Source organism: Pararge aegeria, chromosome 1, assembly GCF_905163445.1.
Source record: "Pararge aegeria chromosome 1, ilParAegt1.1, whole genome shotgun sequence".
NCBI classification, from domain to species: Eukaryota; Metazoa; Arthropoda; class Insecta; order Lepidoptera; family Nymphalidae; genus Pararge; species Pararge aegeria.
In genome coordinates, this window is record NC_053180.1 from 4,897,428 (window position 1) to 4,917,189 (window position 19,762).

At 36.8% G+C, this 19,762-nt stretch overlaps 2 protein-coding genes across 2 annotated transcripts in view; one reads left to right on the forward strand and one right to left on the reverse strand.

Annotated features, from left to right (window-relative positions):
* Positions 1-242: 242 nt before the first annotated feature.
* On the reverse strand, positions 243-2,799 carry LOC120623892 (ceramide glucosyltransferase). The gene has a single exon (XM_039890181.1). The coding sequence runs from the start codon at positions 2,660-2,662 to the stop codon at positions 1,316-1,318; it is 1,347 nt and encodes a 448-aa protein (XP_039746115.1). The 5' UTR covers positions 2,663-2,799; the 3' UTR covers positions 243-1,315.
* Positions 2,800-3,702: 903 nt separating this feature from the next.
* LOC120623599 overlaps positions 3,703-19,762 on the forward strand; it is a 30,625-nt gene continuing 14,565 nt past the window's right edge. The window contains exons 1-8 of the mRNA XM_039889664.1: positions 3,703-3,936; positions 4,771-4,974; positions 5,243-5,436; positions 7,549-7,750; positions 9,157-9,255; positions 9,611-9,774; positions 12,251-12,416; positions 15,119-15,217. Coding sequence (XP_039745598.1) covers positions 3,784-3,936; positions 4,771-4,974; positions 5,243-5,436; positions 7,549-7,750; positions 9,157-9,255; positions 9,611-9,774; positions 12,251-12,416; positions 15,119-15,217 — 1,281 coding nt within the window. The 5' untranslated portion in view covers positions 3,703-3,783. The remainder of the gene's footprint in view (positions 3,937-4,770; positions 4,975-5,242; positions 5,437-7,548; positions 7,751-9,156; positions 9,256-9,610; positions 9,775-12,250; positions 12,417-15,118; positions 15,218-19,762) is intronic.

Sequence of the window (19,762 nt, forward strand, 5' to 3'; positions counted from 1 at the left end):
TGTATTAGTTTAAAATGAATATATAGTCAGTGGTAGCCGCTGGCAAAGATTCTTAAGATTAAGGATTTGTAAAGTAGGGGGCCCATCTTGAAATTTTTAATGGAAAAAGATGGTTAACGTGTCAGCCTAAACACTCAGCCACTATGGGACTACCACCACTAATATTTGAGGAGCAACAATACATTATTCAAGGCAGAACTCTTAACTAATTAGAATATTTATCAGAGTGATGTAAAAAAAGATTGTGCTTAATAGGTTTCATTACAAAAGCAAACCAGTTTAATCAAACATGGCACATAAAATTATCAAAAAATAAAAATTAAAACAATTTGTTCACTAAAATCACAACATAACATACCTTTGGACTTTAAGGAATAATCCAGTCTTTTCTCTCTGCCACCATTCGGTGAAACTAAAAAATTACCGAAAACTATTTCGCATTTTTTCTTTTTTAATAACTATTAACAAAATAATTTTCAACCTTATTTGGTCCCATTTCAGACCTGAACAGTTTGGATAAAAAAACTTTACGTCCCCCTATGTCCAAAGGCACAGAATCAAAATTAAAAATATTCATAGTGCACTTTACAAAGCTATTATCATAGAGAGGTTAAAACCCTGTTTATTATTTAGAATGTTGCAGTCGTTTTTAAAATACAATTAATTTTATTATGCATTTGAATGAGAAGAGCTAATAGAGTTTGCAATTAAACATGCTGCAGATATTAATTACTGTATTAATAGCGTTAACTGTTTTGTACGCAACATAGAATAAAAAAAATATTCTTTAATCTTAAAATTAACATATAAGAATGTAAGGGCCTTGTGCAGTGAGTCGGTAATTCAAACTTCCCATCTTACTAAAACAAGTTGCATTATAAAACATATGATTCACACTCTGAATAAGTAATTGATAGGAATCGATGTACACTATACTATCTGATAAGGGCATGAATCACATTACTTTGTTATCGTAGAATTTAACTTTAGCTCACCAACTATTAATATATGTACATAAATCAAACAGACTAAAATCAATATGGCAGATCAATAATTGCAATAATCTACAAAATTATACATACAACAGCAGACATACTCTTCGATCTATAAACATACAAACCTCTAAAACAAAAATAATTATCCACCATTCATTTCAAAACTATAAATTAAAATCCAAACTTAATGTTAATCTACTAATATTATAACCACAATCACACTGGTATCCAGTTGAAGCCACTGGTAATTCACACACCGGACACATAATGTAAACTACATACATCAAATTAAAGCTTTGGACAAAATGAGGGGACAGGGCTCAGAACTTGAGCTTGGGTTTGAGCTCGTGGGCCCGGCCGCCCCAGTCCAGCCGGTAGCTGCGAGTCCTCCACGAGATCTCTGGGTTCAGCAATGCTGCCGCGAGCACGAACGGTGCGCAGCACTCGCTCCACACCCACCCCAGCAAGAACTCCACCTTAGTGAAGGGTGGTGAGCCGTTCTGCACTGAACGCAGCATCAGCCAGTCCGACAAGAACCACACTAGCACATGCACTAGGAAGAAGGGTAGTGGTTCGGCACCCAGTAGCTGCCCCGCCGCCCACGCTGCGCCCGCGCCCAGCGGCAAGCACTCGCTGAGAGGTTCCAGCAGCGCCGTGGTGGGTACCATGGCGATGCGCAATCGCGCCCAGCGCTTCAGCCGCGCCTGCAACGCGCCCACCGACTTGTCACCAGAGTTCTGCAGCGCCGGCAGCGATGCCACACGCATCCGCCAGCCGCGCGACACCACCGCCTTGGCCATGAAGTAGTCCTCAGCCAAGAAGTCGCCGAACGCCGCCAGCCCACCCGCCTCCTCTAGTGCGCAGCGTCGTATCAGCGACGACATGCCCACATGACAGTTGATGCCGAGGAAGTCAGCTCCCAAGTACAGACGCGCCTGTGCCGTGCCGAAGTACACTTTCTCGTAGACAGCCGCGAAACCCTCAGCGTCGTACGCGAACGGCATTTGATGCACAATGGCTACGTTCTCAGTCATATGCTGCACCATGTCCAGCAGGGTGTCTTCGCGCATACGGATGCCCGAGTCGCTGACCAACACTAGCGGATACTTGGCCTCAGAGTACGCTGGCTGCATGTTGTTGATTTTGGGGTTGACGCCGACGCACATCCCGCCGATGAACAAACGCGCGGCCACTTGCGGGTACTTCTGCATGAGGCTATTCACGAGCATGACCGCCGGGTCGTGCTCGCCTTCCACGCAGAACAACAACTCGTAAGTCGGGTAGTTCATCGTGAAGAACGTCTCCAAGTTGGAGAACAGATTGGGGTCGACGCCGGTGAGCGGCTTCAGGATGGATACGCCGAGGTACGGCTGCTCCGGCGCCGAGCGGTCCACGGTACGGTGCAGCTTCCACTTCGAGTACGACAGGGCCATGATGTGGATAAGCCACAGGCAGATCCACGCGATCATAAAAAATATAGCGAAACCATACACTGTGTACACAATAGGGATCATAATTGTAAAATTCTTATATCGTTCTCGCGTTCCGGCCACATAATATCGACTGGTTCCCACTGTCCGAAGCCGTGCGCTATGATGCGATCGTAACACCGAAATGATAAAATACGAGGCGTACGAGGTGTGCGTACCAATATGATTCACCACCATACGTTATCGCGACATTTTACAGCTCCGTATTTTCTCATAATATTTCGATTAGATAAATCGCGTACATATATATTAATAATGTTTTAATACACAACCGACGGCACCGTCCCCCGCCCGTCATTTCTTATTTCATCTCATCGCTCGGCTTTTCGTTAAGCGACTAGAGATGGGCACCTTGACATTTTACTTACTCGACGACTACTCGCGAACTCGATATTGAAAATATTTTATTTCTTCTTTAAATCTATTGAATATAGCTTATCAAATAACTACGAATAACCTCAAATTATTTAAATCAGTTACATTTAACAAATTATTGAAATCTTATTAAAATATCTAAAATGATTTACAGTTTGATAATTCTATGATAACCTATCAATATCGATATAAATCGACATTTGGTTAAAGGGACATAGCGCAGTAGATAAATAGGGATAAATTTGATCCACAGACTGCGACTATGACCTATCACTGAACGTAATAATAAGTAAATTGCAATAGAAATCTTAAAATTAGCGGTTAAAACAATTGTTTAAACTAATTTTAAGTATTCATCATTCGTTGTAGTCGGTAGTCGTTGTAGTCGGTATTCAAAATCTTTTGAAAGAGTCACTCTCATTAAGTTTTTATGGGTAATATAATACCTGCAACTTCATGGTAACTCCATAAACATCCTAGTAAGGGAGGAATTCGAAAACGATTTTGTGCTAATTAAAAAAAAAGTTACTTTCAACCTATTCTTTTTCCCAAAAATACGTACGTTTAAAGAATCGTTTGTGTTGACCTTTTTACCACTTTCAGCAATTTAAAACCCAGATTTAGATTAAAATTGGTAAAATGTTATGTTAGATTAAAACGGAATATGGAGAGTGGCGACTAGGGGAAGACAAAAGAACGATACCAGTCATTCACACGTCAAATTAAGTTAAACGGACAATATTCACAATATATTCACTGACTTCTGTATATTATCTGTGATATGAAATTCTTTAAATAAAAATTTCGCGTTTGTTTTACAGCCTTTCGCGCCAATCATTTGGTTTGAATTTTTTGGTATTAGTGTTAGTTTAGCAATTTGGTGGGTATTATTCTTACGATTATATTTCTATGTCTGCCTCTCAATGGAAGTGATTCAATTGTTAAGGAAGGTTAAAAGTTTGAATGACTATGCATCCATTACTCAGGATATGGCGAAGAATATTTCCAATTTAAAAGTGCAGTTCAGTATGACTACCGTGCTGGCATTGAAAAATATTCGGTCCTACGAATTAGAGGTAAGAATAGCATACTGATGTAAAATAAAGACAACATAGACAAGACACATAAGGTAGAAAATTTAACTCAGGTACTTTAGATTTCTCACAAATTCGTTGAACTGATTTTGTCAGTGCTGGTGTAGCACGCTGATGGAACACAACTACTACAGACATTTGCATTGGGTGTATATAAAAAAAAGCCCTATGCGATAAAACATAATATTAAAAAAAATTGCAAAAAAAATCTTGCGATACATTAAACCACGGTTGATTGTCAACCGCGATGCAATGTATATCATATGCAATGCATATCTGTTATCTGAAGGGCTGGTTTATTTTTTGCGCAAAGAATAAGCCTGGCTGTTCAGCGCGGAAATGCAACCAACATTCTTCTTTCACGCGGGGATGATCTTTGCAGTAATTAGCTCAGTTACTAGTATTATTGTAACATTTACAATAAAAAATAAATAAACTGTAGGTACTTAATAGTGAACTCCAACACGCTGATCGAAGTCTGTATTTGGATGGGTGAACTGGCGATCCTTAATAATTTCTCCCACGTTAGCATTTGTTAGCTAAGATCAATATCTTTGCATACATCAATATTACTGACAATAAAAAAAAAATGTCAATGATATTAACTCTATTTGTAGTCTAACACATGGTTATAATTATTAAAAACCCCTCATAGGGTTTTCAATTCTTAAACTCGCAAACACACATTGGAAAGGTGTGGCGGGCAGACGCTCCATGTACCTTCTACGATGAGGAGCCCAGTGGAATATTAATTTCACTGATGATTTAAATAAATTATTTCCTTTGCTACCCTTTGTTTATTGATTTATCTTTCAGTATTTCAAAAAGTACAACCAAGGTGGTGCAGCAACCATGATGTTCGAACTGCTATTAAGATTACCACCTTCAAAAACATGGAGTGTTATGGGCAAAGAATTAGTCATTTTGATCCAATTTTGGCTGTACTCTATAAAGAATCACCTTATTCCCAATTATACACAATGGTGGAAATTTTTAAGTGTAATTTTGAGTTTTATTCAGGTAAAAATTAAGCAATTTACTTAGCAAAACATCTTTACTAATATAGTAAAGCTAAATCATTTTTGTTTGTTTGTATGTTTAAATCTCCTTATCTAATTCACTACTCTCCAGTTTCTTTGATAAGTATTCAAGTGTAAAATTATCTCATTAAATATACTTGTAAATTATTATTTTGTATGTTAAGTTATTTTTCTGTTCCCGCACTAGTCACCGTTTTTTTAATTACCCTTTGGCTTTTTTGTAATTTTTATTACCGTCTTGATTGCAGCAATTATATTTAAAGCATAAATCCATTATCACCTGCCTGGTGGAGAAAACCGGTGATTTCTTGCTGCATTTGGCCACCAGGAGTGAACTTAGCATTGAGCAACTATACCAAATACTTCAGTGCTTCAATAAGTACTGCGGTTTAGCAAGTCGAGACTTGAGATATGCGCTAAAGGAAAAATTTGAAATATACTTGTAAGTTATCATTTTGATTTCTACTAAATTTTTTCTTCTAACCTGTCTCATGTTAACAAACCTTTAATCGCATATGATTTGACTTCTTTGACATATATATATCACATAACAACATGGCAAACAAACTATAGTCTATAGGTTTGGCGAACATATAAATTTCCAATATCTGCAGGGCTAGCACGGGCAGGAGACAAAAATTATATCCCCTGACAAGGGATATTATTAAGCCAAGCCATTAAGCCACATGCTAAAGTACAGGAATATGGAATAGGAGAAGTTTACCCCCGTTTATTATTACACATATATTATTTGGATATTATTTCTACTTGTGTGGCATATAATTGTTGCCGCCCATGCTAGCCGTGCAGGGGTGGATTGTAAATTTTAGACACTTTTTTTTTAAATCCTCATCATCATATCAACTCATTACCGGCCCACTACTGGGCATGAGTCTCCTCCTACATTGAGGAGCGGTTAAGGCCGTAGTCCACCACGCTGACCCAGTGCGGATTGGTGGACTTCACACCCCTTTGAGAGCTCTCAGACATGCATGTTTCCTCAAAATGTTTTCCTTCATTGTTGAAGCAAGTGATATTTTAATTCCTTAAAACGCACCTAACTTAAAAAAGGAGGTGCGTGCTAGGATTCGAACTCGGTAACACGACACTGAAATCGAAGTCCTATTCACTGTATGTTTGTCCGTCCGTGTGTAGATACTTCTATTGCGCTAAGGATAACAACGAATAATAAAAGTAATAAATTTGAAAATTCTAGTTTTTATCAGTTGGATGGGTTTTGGGAATTAATATTTTCTGAACTTGCCCCGATCTGGTTTGATAAGACGCTTCCGCCGCGCCGTAGCCGTGACCATTCAACCTACGAAAACCCCAGTTTAACGTTTCGACAATTTTCGCGTGGGAACCTTTTATTGGTTTAATATAACTTAACTTTGGGCATGTATTCTTTTTGTAACATTGTTTTTTTTTTTAAACTTAATTAACAAATTGAACCAATTCATGTAATAATCAAAACTATTATTGAAATAATGACAGATTTGTATGACATTCAGAAAGTGTACAGTTAGGTACCTACTTTGAAATAAAATATTTGATTTGATTATAGCCTAGGACTTAACAGTGGATAAGATTACAGTCAGGGGCTAACTTGCAGTAGAATATAGGAAAGTTGGTACAGAACCCTCAGTGCTTAAGCAGTTTTTTTTTTTAATTATATTATTAGTGGAAAGCCATCCCAATAAACAGAGAAGCACTAATTTTTATTTTTTTAATATTATACTACAGTTAGCCTTTGACTGCAATCTCACCTGGTAAGTGATGTTGCAGTAAGATGGTAGCGGGCTAACCTGTTTGGGAGTATGTCAGTTATATTTAACCCATACCCCTACTCGATTTCTACGCGACATCATACCGGAACGCTAAATCGCTTAGCGGCAAGTGTTTGTCGGTAGGGTGGTAACTAGCCACGGCTAAAGCCTCCCACCACTTCGCAGAGCTTGCCTAGAATATGTCCTAGCGAGTGTCCTGTGTCCATCAACGTAGCGGCGTAGGTGTTAAGTCTCATGTGTCAGGAGCACGGCAATGGTAGTACTTTACCGGACGAGCTCTGCCACAAAAAGCTCGGCTACTTACGGTTTCTTTTAATAATATTAACGTACAATTAACAATAAGCTAATTTTAGTATACTCAGCGAAACGCAAGAGAATCTTAACAGTATAATTTATATTTTTTTTCATTATTTACAACACTTTACAGCACTTTACAACACTTTACAACACTTAACATCACTTAACATCACTTTACAACACTTTACAACACGTTACAACACTTTCCAGCACTTTACAACACTTTACAACACTTTACAACACTTTACATCACTTTACAACACTTTTGTTCACTGTAAAGTCAACATCTCCTGAGGATGCTAACAATGCCGAAGATCTGTTTGGTGTTGAGTATAAGGATCGAAGGTGTTATAAATTGCACCGTACAGAATCTCCTGCTTTTCGCGGAGTTATAGCAAGTTGAGCTCAATTTTGATTGTTTATCAAGGAATTCCGCAAAACGCCTGCTTCTATACAATTTTTACGTACAGCATACAACTGGCCTCTCGCCTCGCGACGTGCGACGATGTATGCGTGCAGTTCACCATATTAGAGACGCTGGTTCGTTGGCTGCTGCCACGACAGGACAGAAATGTGCGAGCGGAGGCGGTCGCGCGCTGGTTCCCCAACACCCTGTATAATAACGAGGCGGTACAGGTGTTTGTGGAACAATCCTGGCTGAACTTCTTCAGTGTAAGCGGAAGTTTAGATTGTTTTTTTTTGTATTGCATGCAAGGATTCTGTGTCCATTATAGCGCGTAGGTATTACTCGTGACTTAGACTAATGTACCTGCAATTCAGTGGCGTGCATAGAGGGTTTGCACAGGGTTTTATCAGTTATAAAAACTTAAGGATAGGCATTGTAAGAGTTATGAAAAGCCTACCCTTAAGTATTTGTAACTCGTACTGGAGGTTTTGTTCATTTTATACCATCTGCATACCCTCTATGCACGCCACTGCTGCAATTACACTGGCAACCACGCCCTACGCACCGGAATACACCAATGCTGCTTGAAGGCATAAATAAGCAGAATGTTCAAATTATTCAAAATTAGCACCCCACAGGCAAAGTAAATAAAACATTTATATGCTTTTATAACATGATACCGAAGGTAATATTAGATCTACCTTTAACTAAGTTTAAACAATACATTTAAACACATTTAACCAATCATGGTTACTAAACAAAAATCTAAAGACTGTTGAACTATAAAATTATGTTGGCAATTTTCTGAGTTTCTTGCAGGCTCTTCTCACTACAAACAGACTGACTTGACGTTTCAAAAGTGCTTATAAACGAAGGCCTACATGAAATGAATGAATTTTGAATTTGAATTTGAAATTATCGCAAATCAACTGCGAATGCTTCTATCACATTATACATTGTTTACGCAATCGAATGACATTGCATCACTCGTAAAGGTTACAGATGTATTCTGTATATAGGGTGCGGTAAAATTTCGTATCAACTTTAGCAGTACATAGTTACATACTATTACGCTACCGAAAGCCAGTTAAACACATACTTAGTAGTCAAGCTTGATTTATAAAAAAACTTAACTTTTTTAATAGTATAAATCTTCAATTTAAGTGTCGGTTTTTTTTCCTTTTTTTTAATATTTTGTACGCGATTATATCCAATTTTGATTCGTTTACGTTTCGTACGGATTCGTTATCCATGATGAGTAGACTCCCCGATGTTGCCGAACCCTGGCTTGTTCAGGCTCTGACACAAAGGTGATGTCAGTTTACGTGCGTGAGTGAAAACAACGAATTCCGACGTTCCGCTACATTTCTTTGTAAGGTCCCAAATGTGTTAAACTCCCTTTCGTTTGACTACGTCCAATTATAATCCTAATGCCCGTTTTCACTAAACATAAGAATCGCCTAAATCGAATGCCTAATGATTTAGGCGATATCTATAGAAAAAAAACGTTTCACCAACTCTTAGGTGATAACTATTGGGCAAAGGTATATATAATCTATATGCCTAGAAATATACGAAGATTAGGCTTCGCTTATTAAATCATTGCCTTGTTAGTCGTAATGAAAACGGGCATTATTTTTAAGTCATAGTATGCATATATGTATATTTTCAGGACGCACGAAGTTTTATTAACGCACTCAACGCATCAAACGATTGCGTAGTTTCAGTTTTGTGCGAAAAGTTCTACGTGGGAACAGTTCCTATTGTAACTGTAAGTCCATACTCTGTGTTTTCTATACTTTTTTTTTCATATCCACCCATTACCGTCTGCTATTATTACAGTAAACAACAGTATAAAAACAATTTTAATAAATTAAAATTTTAATAAATTAAAATTGTTTTTTTAACATTTATTTATTTTCTCATTTTATGTATAAACAAATATAACCTAAAATTATCTATGTACCAAAATAAAACTATATTATATCTAAAACGTCTCTAAAACACCCGCAGCGGGGAATAGTGATTTAGACGGTAGCAGCATTTTCCCTTTAAATTAAAATTGAAATTGGAATTAATAAATTGAAATTAATAGATTGAAATTGAAATTAAAAATTTGTGTCTAGGGTAAGCGCGAGCACTGGTTAGACTTTAACTGCGGCTCCAAACGCATAACTCTGTTACTGGAATCGACGCTGTACCGAGCGCTCAAGGTGCCCCACCCAAGCGTCGCGGAGTGCGCCGCTCTCTGCATCACCGCAGACAACACGGAAACCGCCAAAATGCACAGGTAATGTTTGATAGGTCACATAGGTTCACGTCACCGATGACCTCGACATGCTCGTGATTGCGCCGGAGTAGCGACTATTAGTAAAAACAGTCCGTTCGCTGGGATACTGTCTACTTTGTGCCGTGCCGCATTTTGTCAAAGGTGCCGCTGCGCTACCAAAGGATGCCGCGTGCGTCGTACATCCACAGGAGAATTTGACATTTCATTCCAATGTACCACGCCTTAGTGAAAGGTTCTTTTTCTTGACTTTAGCGGAAAAGATTTTTCTAACTTGATGTAGTACCTACGTCGAACAGATGCTATGCTAGGTGTCGATACTTTAGTATGGATTGAGATCGTAATGACGTTGGAACCATTATTACAAATAGGTACAGGACACAATGAAACCAACACTTCGCGTGATGAAAAATAGTGTATATTTTACTTTAGTTTATCTAATCATATTTTTTATTGAAATTTGCCTTTAATTTTTGTTTATTATTTATATTCGTATTAATTATAATAACATAAGTATAAAAAATAAAAAAATATTTTTAACATCAGGTTCTCACTGAAATTTCCAAAAAAATTAAAAGCTTAAATATAAAATGCCAAATTCACCTGCTGGTGTACCGACACTATGATATTTAACTGACTATATACCTAGCAGCATTTCTCAGTGGCATACATACAGGGTTTGAACAGGTTAGGAACTACGCTGGCAGATAATATAAAAGGGAGAAAATACCAGTGCTATTTATGAAAAGCCAACTCTTAAGTTTCTATAACTCGAACTGGAGAAAAGTCAGTCAGTAGGGTGGTAACTAGCCACGGCCGAAGCCTCCCAATAGATCAAACCAGAGCAAATAATAATAAATAAGTATATTACGACACTACAAACATCGTCATCTAGCCCCCAAGTAAGCGTAGCTTGCGTTATGGGTACGAAGATAACTGATGAATAATCTTAACTTAATTAAACTTAACATAAATATTTATTAATATACAGATAAACACCAAGACACTAAAAAATATTCACGTTCATATATCACGATATTATATTACATTTTTCATCTGTGGGAATCGAACACAAAGTCAAATAGAGAAATTATAAATTCCCAAATTGTTCTATCGGGAATTGAACCCAGCGCTTCCATTATAAAACCGTAGCGCCCAACACTGCGACTGGGAAGTGTGATTGCAGTCTAGACTAATTGGCGTTGTTTTTTTTTAATGAACTTCAATTATCGCATTAGGCAGCGAGCCTGCTTTCTGAAACCAAGGGTATGGGTTCGATTCCCACAACTGGATAATGTTTGCGTGATGAAAATAAATGTTTTTCAGTGTATGGGTGTTTATCTTTATATTATAAGTATTTATGTACATACATAAATACGTATACATAAGAAAAAGGCGTTTTGCTCGCCCCATTTTCTATTCTGTTACTTCTGTGCACCAGTTATATTAGCACCTAGGGCTTATGTTACTTTCGGACTAGATGGCGATGTGTGTTGTATCGTGGTACTAGCTGTTTCCCGGGACTTTGTCCGCGTTTGATTTTGTTTTTTGATGTGGCATTCAACTTAGTTGTAGTTCTAAAAAAAATTAAAGTATTCAGTAAAGTATTCATATCGCTAAGCCTTAAATGAGGGGTTTGCTGCTGTTCGCTGAGGAGTTGTCCTCTATCTCCAACCACATTCATCAGATCTACACTAAGTTTGAGCAAAATATAATACATTATAACCATTATAGTACAAAAATAATTATTTCAATCGGTTATAATTGGTCGGAGTTATGGTGTAAAATCGTCAAACACTCTCATCCCCACTCCCTATATTACTTCTAATACTTCCAAGAATATGTGTACAAAGTTTCATGAGTATCGGTTAAGTAGTTTTCGCTTGAAAGCGTAACAAACAAACTTACTACATTTATAATATTAGTAGGGATATTTATTTATGTATCTCATTTAATTTCATATCTTTAACAAAATTCAAAAAGGAATGTTGCAAAAATTGGAAAGTGTATTTTGATGAACGGTCAAAAAGTATAAGAGCATACAATGCGAGCCTCCTCGTGTCCCGTGGTTCTGCGAGGTAAGATTGAAGCGCCAACAAGTTGTGATGGCATTAAGACTGCGTGCTGGACATGTTCCTCTAAATAAATTTGGATATCTTAATAAAAGGGTCAGTTCACCTAAGTGTGAAATTTGTAATATAGACGAAGATGTCTTGCATTTGTTGGGGAGTGTGTTCGGAATAGGCCAATGAGGGACCAATTAATATGTAAATTTAAAATAAATCTTCATGATGTGGGGATTTGGCAAAGTATCCTGGCGGCACCTTATTCAGAGGTAGCCAGAATGCTATTAGATTTTAAGTTAAGATAAGAGAAAGGAAGTATCAATTTTTGTAATGGGAACGATGGGGCTGACATTCTTATTGTTAAGAAAAGTCCTGAATAAATAAAGAATAAAAAAAAAAAAAAAAATTTCTAGCGGGCCGCACGGGGTGTTATTGTCGTTGAAAATAATCGACCCACTGAAAATGTTCGCGTCGAAGATTCTAGAGAACAACTACGGCGTGAACATCGTCATCAGCTCACAAAGCAACGTTCAAAAAGTCGATAGTGCTATGAGGAATATATTCGATAAGAAATATCAAGTGAGTATCGTCAGATGATGTGATCTCTTTCTTTAAAATGTAAAATATACAGATTTTACCTCTGAGAAGATCCAAACCAGCTGTGAAGAAATCTAACAACATTCATTTTATTCAGTCAAGGAATTATTTCAACAAAAATATTTTACTAGATATTATACTTAACATTATGCTTTTTAGTTTACTTCAATATTTGGATGTCGATGTTAACGCCAAAATATGCGTAAAACACAAAATGATAACATCTATATATATATAGTCAAAGTCAAAGTCAAAGTCAAAAATATCTTTATTCAAGTAGGCCCACAGGTGGCACTTTTGATGCGTACATAAGAATTACACGGTAGTGAGATGATGGCGATAACCACATTCGTAAACTTAAAACTAAAGCTACGAGGGTTCCAAACGCGTCCCGGTCTAAGAAGAAGCCCACAACAAACTTAGCCGGGTGTTTTTTTTTTTTTTTTTTTGTTATCGCCATCTCACAATGTCATTTTAAATTATTAGAAGAGCAACCTGGTTAGAGCAATAATTTACACCCAAGCTTTTTTATCGTTGACGTAGTCCTTTATACTATAATAGGACTTTTCTATAAGCTTACGTTTAATACAAACTTTGAACTTTTTAAGAGACATCTCCAAGATGTCAATTGGTAGTTTATTGTAAAATTGTATGCAATTTCCTTTAAACGAATTATGAATTTTATGAAACCTAGTATATTGCACTGTAAGTTTATTCTTACTTCTAATGTTTAAATTATTGCAGTCACATTTTTTCTTAAATTTAGAAATGTTTTTATGGACGTACATTAAATTTTCAAATATGTACTGACTATACACTGTCATTATTTTAAAATCTTTAAATTTATCTCTCAATGACTCTCTCGGACCCATTTTGTAGATAGAACGAACAGCCCTCTTCTGCAGCACGAAAATAGTGCTAATATCAGCAGCATTACCCCAAAGTAAAATTCCATATGACATAATGCTGTGAAAGTAACTAAAATATACCAGTCTAGCAGTTTCTACGTCGGTCATATGGCGTATCTTCTTTACCGCATAGGCAGCAGAACTAAGCCTGTTCGATAAATTATTTACATGAGGGCCCCATTGAAGTTTAGAATCTAACGTTATTCCTAGAAAAACTGTCGTATCCTCCAGTTTCAGTTCCTCATTATTAAGTAGTACAGTGGTTTTCACGTGTTTAACATTAGGTAAAGTGAATTTTATACACTTGGTTTTTTTTCCGTTAAGAACCAAATTATTAGCTTCAAACCACTGTACCACTTTAGCGAGAGAGTTGTTTACGTCGTCAAAAGCTAGTTCACGTCGATTTATTTTAAAAGTCAGTGATGTATCATCGGCAAACAGAACTATCCCGTGTTTATCCTTGGCAAGGTAAGGAAGGTCATTAATGTAAATAAGGAACAGAAATGGTCCTAATATAGACCCCTGTGGGACACCTATTTTCATAACTGATCCATTAGACCGTTTTTCATTCACGTCGACTTTCTGAATTCTATCGCGTAGATAGTTACTCATTAAGTCTAGAGCTACACCCTGAATTCCATAGTGGTGTAGTTTCCTAACTAACGTTTCGTGTTGAACACAATCAAACGCCTTAGATAAGTCACAGAACACACCAAGTGCATCACGTGACTCCTCCCAGGCTTCAAATATGTTTTGTATTAGCTCAACACCTGCGTCGATTGTTGAGCGACCCCGTGTGAAACCAAATTGCTTAATATGAAGTAAATTATACTTATGAAAATGGTAAAGTAATTGATTTAAAATGAGTTTTTCAAAGATTTTACTGAAAGTGGGTAGTACGGATACTGGTCTAAAGTTAGTGGGGTCAGAAGTACTACCCGATTTAAACAATGGAACTATTTTACTAAGTTTCATTAAGTCAGGAAACACACCACAATCTATACAATTATTAAATATTAAGGCTAAGTCGGGTGCAACAATATCAATTAATGATTTGACAACGTTTACGGAAATGCCCCACAGATCATTTGTTTTTTTATTAATTAATAATTTAAAGGCTTTAATAACGTCAGAGCCACTAACATGCGTGAATTTAAAAGAATGGTTACACTCAGGCACATTTTCCTTTAATAGAGAGAGAGCCATATCTGGTGAAGAGTTTAATGATTCTGTTGTGGAGACGGGAATGTTGGTAAAGAAGGTTTCAAAAGCAGTAGCCACCTCGAAATCTGTTGTTAAGGCTTTATTATCTACATTAAGTTTGAAGTTAATATTTCGTGGTGTTACTCTTCCCGTCTCCTCATTATATATATATATATATATATATAAGTTTTTAGTACCTACCATATTTTTTCCAAATGAAGAATTTGAATTGAATTAAGAGTGATTCAAGAGCTTAGTCTAACTCACTCATTGAGTTTTTTATGGAGTCTAGCAGGTGGTTTTTATTGAAGGTAAAAGACAGATACGCGCATAGTACTGACGCTACGCGACGCTTACCTCTAATAAAGTGACAAGAGTCACATGATTTTAATTTTGCATGGGATGTAAGGGCTGTATCTGATTTCTTTCAGTTTACTAAAAAACTATAAGGCTTTCGTTTTCACAGATGAGTCTCAGAGACAGTAAATAATGTACCTCTAAAACCTCTAAAGTAATATTTCGGTTTTCTTTAACACGTAAAACAAATTTCGTAATGCTATTTTTATATTACAGTTACTCTCAGACACGGAACCGTCCTTAGAGGCCCTGGAGCTATCTCAGAGGTCAGACAGAGATAGACGCGACAGCTCTCGATTCATCGATTACATATCAGTTGGTATTATTTTTAACGTAAATCACCGCCAAACTCCAGTCTGGTACTATGATTTTTTTATCTGTATAGACCATAGATCATGCTCACCGCCAGACCAACGTAGCATTCGAACCATAGATAATCCCTACTAACATTATACATGTATACCATAATATATATATTATATATATATATTTTTTTTAATAAATAGTATCCTATGTTACTTCTGATACCTGTACAAAGTTTCATGATGATCGGTTTAGTAGTTTTCGCGTGAAATCGTGACAAACAAACTTACATTGACATTTATAATATTAGTAGGGATACAGTAATAAACTTGTACAATATTCTACACATTAACTTATACGAGTATGTACATCACATCGTTAACAAGTGACCATGTCATTAACAAAAAAAAACAATAATAATAATGACATGTAAACACAACAAAAATAATCATAAAGACAGGAAGCAACAAGTTAATACAGTGGCGTGCACTTCATACATGCGCAAAAGCATTGCCTACCCTAATTTTTTTATATAAGTCGTATAGCATTAGGATATTTCCATTTTATACCATTTTCCTGCTTTATGCATACCCTGGTCAAAAGCTATATGAGCGCCACGGGGTTAATAAGTTGTTTGTTTGTCTGTCCATCCTTCACGCCTTAACTAAGAAAATAATCAACATCGATTTTTGCCATAGAGTTATTCTAAAGGACGGTGAGTAACATAGTGATAAAATTCAAAATTCATTTATTTCAAGTAGGCCTAATACAAGCACTTTTGAAACGTCAAGTCTGTCCGTGTGTAGTGACTCTACCACCGGTTCGGAAGGCAGATTCTACCGAGAAGAAGCCGGCAAGAAACTCAGCAGTTGCTCTTTTCCAACAACAAAAATTTACATTTTACATTTTAACATTCATTTTTCTATCTTGTGAGAGATGAAAGCGGAGCCGGATGCTTCGAAGCAACCTTGTCATTAAGAAACTCATCAATTGTATAATAATCTCGCTGTTATAAATGTGTTTTAACACATTCTTTAAACTTATGCATCGGTAGGTCCAAAATTACCTTAGGAATCATATTATAAAAGCGTATGTATACTCAATCCCACAAATGACTTCTGCATCTTTCGCAGACGATATGCAGATGTCACTAATTTATGACCATTTATTGTTAGTCGACTGTTTATATCCACTTTTTGTTTATAAAGACTAATATGTTGTCTTACAAATACAATATTGTTATAAATGTATTGTGAGGCTACCGTAAGTATACCAATTTCTTTAAATTTTTCACGGAGGGATTCACTTAATTTATGTTTATATATTGACCGTACAGCTCTTTTCTGCAATATGAATATAGTTTCAATATCAGCAGCTTTGCCCCATACTAAGATCCCGTAAGACATCACACTATGAAAGTACGCGAAATAAACTACTAAGACACCGGGAGGTATCTTTGCATCGTTCTAGTCCATGTAGGACTGAAATGTATCGATAATGCAGTCGTATTTATATCAAAATACCCACCAACTCAATATCATGAAGATTGGTTGTTAATATATCAACAACCAATCTTCATGACATTGAGATTGACATAAATATAATTTTAATTGTTTCTCGGAAACTTTTTATTAATTAAATAATATTATAAAAATCCTAATCAATTTAATAAAATATCTGGTCCAATATGAATGTATAATTCAAAAGTATAATTCTTTACCCACTTTATAAAATTACTGTAACAATAGGCTTCTTTTTATTTAAGGAAAACAAACGGTTTCCACGGGATATGTAAACAATCGTAAACGAACGGAATTATAGCTGACACACTGCTAAATGATAAATAAATAAATGTACTATGACAATACACACATCGCCATATATCCCAAAAGTAAACGTAGCTCGTGTTACGGGTACTAAGATGACTGATAAATGTTTTTTGTAAATATTATACACATAAATACTTATAATATACGGATAAACACCCAGACACTGAAAAACATTCATGTTCATAACACAAACATTTTCCAGTTGTGGGAATCGAACCCACGGCCTTGTACTCAGAAAACAGGGTCGCTGCCCACTGCGCCAACCGGCTGTCAATGACAGAATGACCCATTTGACAGACTTCAGAAATATATTCTTTTGGCGAGCGTAATATACCTAATTATTGACAAATTTTTGTAACAACAAACCTGAGGAAAAGGGCGGGAAACTTCGTACATGGCGGACGCGGTTTTCTCAAATTTTTCTTTGATTTTACTGTAAACTCGTCTTGAAAAGGATTTGGTGTTGTTTATATTGAACTGTAACTTGGCCTGTCAATTTGTGCACACGTGTTAGTGAGATTCCGGTGTAATTTCGGTGTTTTATGTGAATTTACACAGCAGCAGAAATAGTTGTTATTGGTGATATTCGTATAAATCTAACCGTATTTGGTGTTGGTTAAATATTTATTATGTGTCTGTAGTTATAGTGTTTCCAGTAAAATGGATCTAGATACACCTCCTGAGCCGCCCGACCCGGGGGCATCAGCCTCGTCTCGCAAACGACAAGGAGAGGATACCAACGTATATGCGGCCAAAAAAACTATAACTGATCCTACTCAGGTAAACCCATCCGTTCAAAGCCTTTACATACATCCTTCCTTCACCGAAGGCGCCAAGTCATACTCTGACGATGATAATGGGCCTTTTATCGTCCAAGTCTCACGGGAAGTGGAGGACCCATCCTCTGGAGCGTCATTACGGGCTATAAATTTCGGTCAATTCTTGCACAAACACAAAATTGGTTCAATTATCCACGACGGCGTCAAAAATATAGGCCGCAACAAAATTACTGTAGAGTTTACTTCTGCCCAAGCTGCCAACAACTTTCTGGTTAGTCCAGTTTTGAAGTTATGCAAATATAGAGCTATAATTCCCACATACAACATAACCAGAATGGGGCTGGTGAAAGGAGTTCCCGTGGACTGGTCGATGGACGAGCTTGTTGATTCGCTAGAGCTCCCGCCTGGCTGTGGTGAGGTTCTGAAATCAAGGCGACTGAACAGAAAATCTGTCACAGAGGGTGTCATCACTTGGGTGCCTACCCAATCTGTTGTCCTAACCTTCAGGGGGCAAATGCTTCCTGTTAAGGTATATTCATACCACACCTCACTGCCAGTTGAAACATATAAACTTCCAACAATACAGTGCCAGAACTGCTGCCGTTTTGGCCACATTAAAACAATCTGCAGATCTAAGCCCAGATGCTACAGATGTGCTCAGCCCCATACAGGTGACTCATGTTTGGTCATCAAGGAATTATCTACATGTTTACACTGCTCTGGTAGTCATTTTGCTACTGATAAAGACTGCCCAGAATTCTCCAGGCAGCAATCTATTAAAATGGTCATGTCTCAGAATAATAAATCTTACATTGAAGCATCATCTCAGTTTCCTCCTGTCCGCAGGTCCTATGCTGAGATAACAAAAGAAATGTTTACTCCTACTAATGTAACTTCCTCCAAAACCTCCTACCGGCAAACAGTTTTCCGCTCTCCTCGTCCCCGAGCTCCTCTAGCAAAGGGCTACGATAAAAAAGCTGTTCAGACTATTGTCGGTGATTACTCCTCATCCCTTCCTAATGGATGCGCTCTCAACAACAATGTTGAGAACCCTCCCTCCCAAGGTAAAATGCTTGAGTTTATCTCCGAATTTCTACTTAGTATTGTCGCTCCATGTAGTGAAATTCCCTTACCGCCCAACGTTGCCAAAAACTTAAGCCAACTTTTTAAACTACTCCAAAATGGGCCCAATAACCCTGCTACAGTGGAACTGTAAAAGTTTACGTCCCAAGAAACATGAGTTAACCTTCATAATCCCACCATTCTTCCTCCCAAAGTCCCCCGTCCTTTGAGTGTTAAATGTTTTTTAATGTTTGTTTTCAGTCCTTATTGTAGATTTTTATGTAAATATATAGTAAGTAATAAAATTAAAGTATAATGTACAAAAAATATCCGTGTAAGATATATATGCATGTGTTGTCTGTGTCCTTAGGTTAAAGAGCTAACTAGCTAATAACAACTATTTCTTGGTACAAATTCAAAATTAACTTTTCATTAGTTTCACCGATCAATCTCCTTCGTGCCTTCTTCATCTACAAGACATTGGCGAAATACCTTGTGCCCAGTTGGCACAGACAAAAGCCATAAACAAGAATTGAATTGAATTGAATACCTAATTATTATTACAGTCGTGAAAATGTAATAGGCCCGTTTTGAAAGTTGTGCAAGACCATATAATTTAACTTGGAACGAAACTGAAAGAAAAAAAAAAAAAAAAATTAATTATATACAGTGTTTTAAAAAATAAGTTTGGTACGTTAACTAATATGAAAGAATATATCGCGAGTATTCTTTTCGTGCTTACTTTATAGTAGCATGCAATTTATAATTGTTGCGAAGCGTTTCGAAAACAGTTGCGTTCTCAGTTTTTTTTTTTTTTTGCTTTTCAATACTAGTGTTGAAACCATTTTTTTACTGAATATCACCAGCATCATACGATTTTAATCGAA